Source organism: Phyllostomus discolor, chromosome 9 (genome assembly GCF_004126475.2).
Source record: "Phyllostomus discolor isolate MPI-MPIP mPhyDis1 chromosome 9, mPhyDis1.pri.v3, whole genome shotgun sequence".
In the NCBI taxonomy this organism is placed as follows: domain Eukaryota; kingdom Metazoa; phylum Chordata; class Mammalia; order Chiroptera; family Phyllostomidae; genus Phyllostomus; species Phyllostomus discolor.
Window position 1 is genome coordinate 38,769,537 of NC_040911.2, and position 10,937 is coordinate 38,780,473.

A 10,937-nucleotide genomic window follows, 5' to 3' on the forward strand; every position below is an offset into this window, starting at 1 on the left:
AGAGGTCAGAGATGTAGGATGACTGAAATGCAATGCACCTGACTGTCAACCAGTCAGGTGGCTCTAGGCAGTCTGTTTCCCCTGAAAACTGGAGTTAGTCAGGTCTGCCTCTCATGTGCAGAGAATCAAACCGGAAACTTTTGAGAAACTACATATTAATAAAAATTGACTTTGGAAAACGTAGAAAATGTTTGTAAAGAGGTATATCTTTAATATACTCCATAATTAACATGATCCAATGCTGCCTGATGTTTTATATTACTCATTTTTGCAAAGGGAAAGCAAATTTTCTGGCATTATTTTAATGCTGGCACTGTCTTATATACAATGATACTAATATATTTTATTTACCCTGCCACTATAATAATGAACTTTTTTTCACACAAAGGGGTAAGTGATATATCAGAAAGTTACTGTCATTATGATTTCCATGTTCCCTTATGCCTGTAACATCCTTAAAGGGAATTTACTTCCCCTAAATTATGAGAGAATGATAAAGAATGAGATTTTAACCTAGTATCAGCTTCCTCTCTAGAATGTCAAAAATCTAAATTTGTTTATAAATTACCTAGACAGGCAACTTAAAAAATGGTGCCAGGAGTCCTGTTTAAAAAGCTATAGTGAAAATCCAGGGACCAAAACAGGTTGAAAGTTACAGAATTTGGGAAGTTAGCTACACTAATTTAAGAGAAGAAGCTGTAGAGAACGCACAATGAAAACAAACATTGAGCATATATTGAAAATTCACAGATTAAAGCACAGAGACGTCCACATATTTTGGTGGCAATTTTAAAAGATACAATTGAATTTGTCACTTACAATTCACATCCTGGTGTATTACTTTAGCATTACTCTTTACAGACAAATCATAAAAAGAACGGGACACTGGTAAGCCTCTTAGCACTGCAACATTTTAAGAAGCTGGTGCTAAGAAAAAAAAATCAATTTGACTTTTGGTAGTGATGAATATGCTTGGATGACAGGAGAACTATTTGGGAATTGCTTTGCTAAAATGATGAAAACATAAAATCTTACTCATCAGGGTTTCTTTCTTTTTCTTTCTTCCTTTCTGGTTAAAAGAAAATAATTTCCTAGCAGAACACTCCTTTCTCTTTATAAACGTAAACTCAGAAAACAAGGGACCAGGAAGGTTCATTTTATAAACAGGCCATTTATGACAGTTTCCAGTGGAATTTGGAGCCAATGTGAAGCAAAGCTGTTATCAGAATGTGCCATTATATCAAAGAACTTTATGACTGTCAACTGCAGATCATAAGTGAAGCCAGTCCTCATAAACATGTGAAATGAAGGTGAGTGGGTTATAAAAGCTCCTTATAACAAGTGATCTCAGTTATATTCATCACTGACAAGGAATTCAAGTTAACCATAAATGTCTTATTTTGAAATGTGATTGGTTCTGTACTGCTGGCTAAACAAACTTGGGTTCAACATTCTACTTCTGATAACTAAGGTAGGTCCATCAAAACCATAAATAAGAAGCCCACAAGGAGAACTAATTGATAGACACACCCTTCAATTGGTATCATTTATAACCCATTTACCAAGCATATTGGCTGACCTTGGTTACTGCCAAGACAGCTGCCACACAGAAGGGAAACTAATGGATTCGGAGATGTTAAAAACTGTTTTTCTGGTAAGTTATTTTTACTTGTAAAAGCACAAAACTAATGGCACTATCTAAATATGGATGCTACTAGATTAAATTTATAATACAACTGGAACCGAAATGGCTACTATTCTACCAGTTTTTTACTCAATCTCAAGAAAATGTTACTTCTGAGCTCAGCTAGTTCTCCGCTCAATGTACCTTTTAAAAAAATAATAATCATAATAATCAGCTTCATTGTTAATACATAGCCTAATACATGAAAACAAAGAACTTCCTTGGAACATTTTCCAGCTACTTTTTTTAATATCATGCTTGTAAGAAAAATGAAAACCATAGGGAGTCAGGCAGGCACTGAAGTTAAGGATGGCCTTTGAAGAAAAACTTTAGGCTGTGGGAGGCTGTAACAAGTTTAAGGCACATACACTCATTAAATTAACCTTGGCCATTTTATTTTAAATGCATTAAAAACAAAGCAACCATAAAACTAATTGCTTCTCCTTAAGGTGCCAGACTTACACTGTGATGCAATTTCACTCTAATCTGTTTAACACAAACAACACATGTAGCATATATTCCTGCTAATTAGCGTATAACAAATAAATTACTTGGACACTTAAGATGTCTGGCATCTAACTGTAAAATATTTTACTTTAAAAAGTATTAGAGTATGCGTACTTGTCTACACAAATGTTAACTTTATCGTGGGGCTCATGAAAGCTTTATTTTCTCTAAGTACCCTCTCCTTTAAAAATAAGATTAAGATAATAAGAGATTGATCCCTGAAAAAAAAAAAAATCAGAATCCCCACACTTTGAAACACAGTAAAACGTGTTCCTATTGACGAAAATCCTCAACTTGTGAAGAACACACAGACTGCATTTTTTCTCAAGTTCTGTGTAGTTCTGAACAACCAGATTTCAAAATAACGAAGGTTAGAGTAAACAAATTTTCACCAGACTCAAGGGCAATCCAAAAGACGGATGGAATTTGCGGCTAAAACCTGCTTCTCTCCAAGAAGAGGCAGAAGGGACCCAGAAGTGTTAGAGAAGGGACAGAATCAAAGAAGCCCGCAATGAGGCTGTAGAGAGAAAGGGAGCGTAGGTATGTTGTCATGTCCTATTGGGAGGTGGAGAGGGGTGCTGTAAATGAGCATCGTTTTTCAAGAACAAAATCCAAACCAGAGCAGAATGCATAGTGAAAAAAAAATCTCTCCCCTTCACCTAACCTGGGTCGGTATGCTCAGTCTTTTTCTCCGGGGGTTACCATCACTGCAAATGCCTTGTGTCTCCTACCAGAATTATTTCAGTGCATTTACAAATACATAAAGAGATATGTAAATATAGTTTTTTTTTTACTTTAAAAAAAAAGGTAATACCCTACACCTTTCTTTTTTGCTTTCATATAAAATGCCATTCCCTATCTTAAATATGGGGAAAAGGCTGCTTTCCTTCCCCAGACGTTGATTTCAGGATAACCTCCAATCCGGCGTCAACAAATCAGGAATCTTCATTCCTGCACTCGAGTCAGGCCCAGGGGGCTCCCGGCAGCGCGGCACCTGTCCCCGCCAGGGCGCCCGGGGCTGACTGGGCCGGCTGGGCCAGCCCAGCCCTCAGGGAAGGAGGGCGGCGGTTTCACTCACCACGCGCTTCTGGGGCTTGATGAGGGGCCGGCTGAGGCCGTTCATCTTGCTGTAGAGGCCGCAGGCGTTGCACAAGTAGTGGCCAGTGCCGTCCCGCCGCCAGAGCGGCGTCTGGATGGAGCCGCAGTTCACACACTCGCGACTCTCGGGCAGGTCCTCCAGCAGGTCTGCGGTGAGAAAGGGGACCGAAGGCCGGGTGAGGCCGCGCCGCGCCCGCCCCTCCCCCAGGCTCCCGCCAAGACCCCCAGCACTCCACGTCCCTAGTGCTGCCGAGGTCAAGCCCGCGCCCTTCCCCACAGATCTTTCTGCTCAGCAGCCAAGCCCGGAGCCGGCTGGTGAGGTCCCTATTGATCGCTGACCATTCTCTGCACCCTAAGGCGCGCCCAGTAAAAACCCAGTAAAGTAGAAGTCAGTGCTGGAAGCCGAGCCCAGGTCATTTGCCTTCTACCAACAAGGACCTCAGAGTTGAGATGAACTGTGGGGAGATCGATTTGGGTTCCCTGACCCCTCCTTTCCGGCTGTTCACAAGCTTTTTAAAACTGAAATCCATCATTGTTACAGTATGCCACTTGCCAAGCCCGAGCAAACCACACGGTGTTAACGCGGCTCACTGACCCCTGCTCCCGCCCGCGAGGACCCCAGGACACCCGGAGGCTGCCTCAGTTCCTTTATCTTCTTTTTCTTTTGAAAAGTATTTACTATGACCGCCACCCTTCCTATCCCCCCTCTAAAAAAGACAGGTGAAATTACAAATACTGTTCTTGAGCATTTATACCAATTAATTAGAACACGCCTCGGATCTCCTCAGGGAAGAAATGCACTAATATTAACAAGCAGAGATAAATGGCGAGTTTTATTCTCATGTCACAACAACCAAACACTAATATATTCTGATTTTAAAGTGGGTATAATTGATTCTATCTGCAAAATTTCTACAAACGGTTCATATTTTATTGATCCAGAAAATTACTAAGACCATCCAATGCTAAATACAACTATTTCCCATTTTCCTACACTAAAATGTCAACTTATGCAATCTTTCTAAAAAGCGTGTGTGTGTCGTTTCTACTTGGTTAGTCTTTGGAGTTCACAACTAATCAAAACCTGTTACTTAAAAACAATCTTAAGAATAAGTGGTTGTAAAATGTATTAACCTAAATTGGTTAAATATGAATATTATCTAATGAGATATGCACTTATTAAGTACTTTTTAAATACTTTTAAAAATTATATATTTCCTGTTTGAGTTATGAACATTATAAAGGACTTAAATGTCCCAGTTTGCTTTAAGAATTTCTGAATCAATTTTTAAAGTAAATAAACATAACACTTTAGAGTTTTATTTGAAGATTGTGTGCTATTGAGCCTTTCTATTCCTTCCATTCCTGCACACTTAACTGTTTGTTGTAAAGATATTTAAATGTGTCTTTGACATAAATACTCTTTAATTTCATTTACTATTTACCCTACAACACAAGTCTCCTTTCTTGAGAAATAAGTTTAAAAGAAACTAGCATCCTACATAATTTGAGTTCAAAGTTGTCATGGGGATACTGCAACTTACAACATCACAAAGATTTATTCTTCTCCGCCCTAAAAGCCACTATTGACTACGGTAATCAGTAAAATGCTCAGGACTTCAAGGACACTGAAGTTAAACAAGGTATTTGTCTTTGTTGTTGACTTTAAAATGTTACCTATCAGAGCCTCTCTCAATAGAGGAGTGGGGCATTCCCTGGAGAAACCAGACCTGTGCCTGGCCGCCTGCCCCGAGAGGAGAACAATAAGAAGAAAACAGTGTGAACTCTCCAGGTATCTTATTCGGTCATCTGAAAACTTAAAGTCCACTGTGGATAAGTAAAATGTACGAAGTTTGCTTATTTTTAGTTAAATAAAATCTATAGCTACCATTCCCTCCCTATGTCTCCCCACCCCTCACTCAGCAGCTACAATTCTATAATTAAAACAAGAAAATTATTTTTAAACTAAAATTATACAATCTGACAGTGCTGGAAGCCCCTTCCTTCCTCAGTTTCCCCCTACTCATCATCATCTCTCCTAACATGGCTGCTTCAGGGGCCCCTGGGGAATGACAGACTCAGGAGAGAAGGGCTCAGCCAGCAAGTGTCTCCCCAGGACCCAAAGAGAAGAACAGTTAGTGGCAGCTTAAGAGAGGCCTGGGCTCCTGGGCTGAAGGGCTGTGAGGACACTGAGTTCCCCCAAGACTCCCCAGCCACCTACCACCAGAACCAGGGAGAGATGTATGGAGCTGGTTCCCAGAAGCCTCCACACTGGGCAGGTTGAGAAAGCTCCACACAGGTTTTAGTCCTGCTGCTTGCTCAAATCAATTAAAGAGTGTCTCCAGAAATGGTTTGTTTAAAAAAAAAAAAATTGAAGTGGAGAAGCAGGGACTCTGGCTAGGAAGCTGGGAGGGAGAGAGGCTTCGGGGGTCCAGGTCTCTCTAGCAAAAGAGCACCTGCGAGGACGAGCCAAGTTAAGAGTTACTCACCTCCCCTGGCCCCACACTGACTTATTCTCAGTAGCTTCCTGCCTTCCTGACTCCACACAAAAAGCCTGGGTGTTCCCAAACCCCTTCCCATTTTTGGTTAGTTGTTTGGTTTTTGTTTTTTGTTGTTTTTTTTTTTTTTTCAAATATACTGAGTCTACGGAAGATTTTTCTGATTTCGCAGTGTCCTATCCAGAAAGTAAAAACATTGGTGAAAGGATCGGCTAAGTTTAAAATGAACAACTTGCCTGCAATTGCACCCTGCCTCTAAAAGGATTTTCCACACAGGACCAAGTACTTTGTCTTTTGGACTACTTCTCTTTCTCCTGTGAAATGCTAGAAGACTAAGGGAAAGGAACTAGTAGATCGCGTTAAGGTGTGTCCGGAACAGGCAGAGCTAGCTACACCTCGCTCCAGCTGCTGCAGCCCCCAACCCAACTCACAAACCCTTTCAGCTTCCCCACTAGACTCCAGACTGACAAAGGCCTCACATCCCTAACACCCACCCCCTTTCCATCCTTTGAAGATCCCACATCTCGCTTCTCTCTGTCTCTGGAAGCCAGACATGGGTCCCTATACAGCAGGAAGGGTGACAGCGCTCTGCTCTCACGTCTCTACTCAAAAGTTTAGCAAATCTGCAGGACCCGTCACCCCCTCATCGTGAAAATGGTCTCGAGAGCCAGCTTTGCAAGGGAAAGAGGAGGAAATTTGGAGACCAAAATCTATAGAGTGGGAGGAGAACAAGAGGAAGAGCTTGTTGCCCTCTCCCACCGTTACCAATGCTTTTCACATCAGATCCTTCACTCTCAAGCCACTCGAGTTTCCAGCATGTCTTCTGAACACAAGGTTGGCAACGCCTCATATATCCTAACTAATCAGGGCCCCTAAAGGACTTCTTGTCCCAAAATGGAAAGCTGAAGCTCTCAGACCTGTGGTGTAAAAGCACCAGGTGAAATAATTTAGGCCAAGGCTCCTCCTTCATTATTGCCATCCCTGCGGCTCCCCACAGATCCCCTCAAACAACAGCTAAAAAAGAAACAGCTTTGTCTTAGGAGTCTGCCAGCTTATGAAACAGGTTAAATATAAAGTAAGGGAGACCTGTGGAAGCACCAGGATGCTGTGGCTAAGAAGCCAAAGGGCCTCTGTCAGGCCAGACAACACAATTTGCACCCTCCCCTGCATCTGTGAACAAAACACTTCAAAATGGGCTGTTTCCAGGTATTCTGAAAATTGTTTTTTCCCAGGTCACCCACTGAGTTGCCCTAAACACTGGAATGATAGTACCAGTGGGACTAAAACCTGAAAAATTGGCGGGCTGAACGCTAGAGGAAGGATAGGTGTGGGAGGCCCAGGCACCTGACCAAACGATGCCAAGCCAAAGGGCCCCCACCAGCTTTCCAGTCCAGGCGTCCTCTGTCTTCTCCCCTCTCACTGAGGGGGAGGTGGGGATGCCAACTAGGTCCTCAGGTCTTTTTCCACTGTCGAGTTTTTTTTTAAATACTCTCCCTAAGGAAAATACACACAATTCCTCACCTTTAGAGAGGTGGATTAAGTAGGCTGTGTGTATTTGAGAACAAGGTGAATTAAGTGTCCAACACTCTCCTAAACTTACCCCCAAAGGAATCTACTCTTCCACTCACGCAAAACTACAGTCTTCCACAGGACTCAGACCCTATCGGTTCCTTTCCGAGCTCATTGCTTCTTACTGCCCATCCCATTCACTACTCGTCAAATCCTTTCAGCTTCTCCCGGGCACTGAGGTATACATGCGCGTCCCTTCCGTGGAAAGGAAGTGAGACAGTCGGAAAAACAGAAACGCCACATCAACGCAGCCAGACTCCGGGTCGTCCAGACACAGGTCGGCAAACGCTGCCTTGGGCCAGACCGACTTCTGGGCACCCCGACCGGAAAGTCCAGAAAACAGGGCCCAGGTCAAGTAGCTGCTCCACGCCCGTTTTCGCCCCGAGGCCACGGGTCCCACCCCTACGCGGCGGCTCCATCCTTACCGGTGCTGGGGCCCCGCGGCATCGGGAGCGGGGCTCCGGCGCGGCTCTGCAGGCTGTGCAGCACCGGGGTCTCGAAGGGGCCGGCGGGCCAGGCCGGTGTCAGCGGCGCACCCACGTAAGGAGAGTAGGGACTCGGGTGGTGGTGGTGATGGTGGTGATACGTTCCGTTTAGCTGCCGCGCGGCCGACAGCGAGCTGTACTGGTGCTCTCGGCCGCCCATGGTAGCCAGGCCGCCGCCGCCGCTCACACCGCCCGCGCCCCCACCGCCCGCTGCGGGGTAGCCCCCAGGGTCCCGAGCCGCGCCGTTGGCCATGGGCGGGCTGGAAGAGTAGGGGAAGCGCGCCGAGACGTGCGCTGCGGCCGAGCCCGCGCCGCCGGGCCCAGCTGCGGCTCCGCCGGCCGCGCCTCCTCCGCTGCCGTATGGGGGGCTGTCGGCGGAGGCCTGGGGCCAGCCTGGGTGTGCGCCCGCGCCTCCAGCGTGGTTGGCGGGCCCGCTGCCCGCCCCCTGCAGGTACGGCAGGCCTGGCAGCATGGAGCCCACGCGGGTGGTGGGCACGTAGACTGGGGAGCTGGCCGCCGCTGCTGCCGCTGCCGCGGCGGCCGCCGAGTGCACGAAGCCGCCTGGCGCGCCGTCGTAAGCGGCCGGCCCCTGGCTGGAGAGAGCGGCGAGGGTCTGGTACATCTCCTCAGGCTGCTCGGGTGCGAAGGGACTCAGCTTGGCGCCGCGGCTAGACCACAGCAGTTTGCTGGCGGTCGCGGCCTGATCGAGGTCAGTGAAGAGCACTAGGTCCTCCCAGCTCGACAGGGCGCTCCCGGGGCCAGCGACCCCGGGCGCCGAAGGTCCGTGGGGAGCCCCAAAGGGATGCGAGGCGTAGGGGCTGAGCAGCAGCGAGCGGGCCGGGGGTCCCGCCGCCGTCTCCGTGTCGAGCTGCGGCGTCCTGCAGTTGCTGGCGCTGCCGGGGCCGCGCTCCGCACCCCGAGAACAGCAGGAGGAGGATGAAGAGGATCTGGGGGAAGGAGGCGTGGAGGACTCCCGCGCTGGAAAGGCTCCGGAGTCGCTCGCGTCCTCACCCGCGGGCTCAAAGCGCTTGGAGAGGCACCAGCTGTCTTCAGTCAAGGCCATCCACAGTCCGGCGCTGCTGCAAGCTGACTTCTAGCTCCTGAGGCGAGGAAACGGGGACGGGAGGAGAAATAAAAAAGGGGTTACCAAGAGCGCAGGCCCCACGACATCGCACTTGCACTCCCTTTTCCTAGCTGATGAGGTTCCTCAAAGATCCCATTTCCGCCTGGGAGTGAGAGTTGGAGGATAAGAGGGGCTGTGACGTGCGCAGCAGCCACCGGATCCTCCAAAGACAGGGTTTAACCGCCCTCCCACACCCCCACCTCCCTGGTACCGTCGCCCTCCCCACCCTCTCCCTCCTCAGCATCCTTCATCCACGTGCGTGCCCGATCCCAGGGGGAGACTGCAAGGCTGGCCGAGGTTTCCCTTCCTCCTCAAAGCGGCTCCCTCCAGGCGGTTCACACACAAAAGAACTTTTTAAGTAGCGTTGCGTGTCGGCGTTGCCTTATTCTCCTCCCCGCAGGGGCCCCTCGCCCACTATTAAGGTTGCCCTCGTGGAAATCGTTGGCTCAAGTAAGACAACCTGTCCCGAAAACGAAACCGCCGCGTTCTCTCACACGGGCTCTCCCAGTGCTTCCCGGACTGAGCTGACAAGACGGAACGCAAGCCCCAGAGAAAAAATACAACTCAGCCCAGGGAAGGTGGGGCCTGGGGCGGGGACGGCAGTCTTGGACCTTCCGGGCACAGGCAGCGAGGGGTGCCCGCAGAGCCGAGATTCACGACCAACCCGCGTTCCCGTGGCGGCGCCGCACACCTTAATCGCGGCTCCCGTTGCAGCTACCAGCGCGTGCGCTCTCTCCCGCCGGGCCACCCCAGCCCACCCCACGGTCATCCCCAGCAGTGAAAAGGCCAGACCGTTCCGGAATCGGACGTACGGGGTGGAGCGGAGTGCAGAGAAGAGGAGGGGGGACGTGAGACCGCCCCGGAGCCGAAGCCACCCCAAAGGAGAGAGCAGGAAGAATGACAGGGAGACTCGGGTTTTAAGCACGGAGGGAAATGCAGCCCGGCAGGCCTCCTCCAGGCTGCCTTTCCAAATCGCTTAGGCTCATTGAAGATAACCGCGCTAAAATGAATGCTCACACACAGACCCGGGCTAGATAGCAAGAAAGAAGTCTCTCTGCCCGCTGAGCTACGACTCCCGCCCCTTGGCGCCCAGATAACTCGGAGATAAGCCTGCGCGCAGATAAGCACTTCGGGGAGAGGAAACCACACCAGAAGTTGGCACGCGGGTGTCCCGGGAACCTGGAAGCCTCTACAGCCTGACAGCAGTGGAGAAGCGAAACACCCTCGGAGCCGACTGCGGCCCGGAGCGCAGAACCAGGCGGCCCGCGACGGGCAGGGGTAGAATCAAGTAAAGAGCGAAGCACGAGCAAGAGAGGAAGCAGCCGAACCTCGGGTGGGCGCTGCGCATGGAGAACCGCAGCGGTGAAGGGTGCTCCCGAGCGCGGAGAGAGGCCCAGGGCGCCGGCCAGCGAACGCGAGTCCGAGGTCTGCGCCGCGCTGCTGGTGAATAAAAAGGAGAGAGGAGGCGCCTCTTACTGCTCTGCCGGAAAACTGCAGCCTGCGCTCCTGATTGGACTTACCGAGCCCTAAACAAACAGCGCTCGCCGAAGGGTGCCAGGCTGTGGGTCTGAACTGCTCTCCGCGAGCAACTAGGTGCTGGAGGTGAAGAGGAGGAGGAAGAAGAGGAGGAGGGAGCGAGGGGAGGAGAAAATAAAGGGTGGGGAGGGGACGGCGGGCTGCAGGGGGAGGGGAGCGCGCGGCCAGGGCAGACAATGAGCGCTGCGCTGCCTGCGGGTGTGAGCCGAGCGGTCCTGGGAGTTCGGACTGGTGCATCCAGGGGGCGCCGACCGCGAGGACGCCGGGGGAGGGGCGGAGGTGGCCGAACGCCAGACCTGCCAGGCGACCCACAGCCAACCTTCGGCGAAGAACTTTCCTCCGCCACTAGTTACACACGCACTCACGGGGGGTGGGGGAGGGTGGCACAGGAAAAATCGGCTCTGTACAGCCCGGCGCTGCCACCACTTTGGGAGGGA

General features: G+C 49.7%; 1 protein-coding gene across 4 annotated transcripts in view; it reads right to left on the minus strand.

Annotated features, from left to right (window-relative positions):
- Positions 1-10,590, minus strand: part of GATA6 (GATA binding protein 6) — a 33,476-nt gene extending 22,886 nt beyond the window's left edge. Inside the window, exons 1-3 of one of the 4 annotated variants that reach the window (XM_028524857.2) lie at positions 10,293-10,590; positions 7,782-8,941; positions 3,270-3,436 (exon numbers count right to left, since the gene is read on the minus strand). In XM_028524857.2, the coding sequence (XP_028380658.1) occupies positions 3,270-3,436; positions 7,782-8,904 (1,290 nt within the window). In that variant the 5' untranslated portion in view covers positions 8,905-8,941; positions 10,293-10,590. The other 3 variants (XM_036009217.1, XM_036009218.1, XM_036009219.1) reach the window with 3 other exon arrangements.
- Between the last annotated feature and the right edge of the window lie 347 nt (positions 10,591-10,937).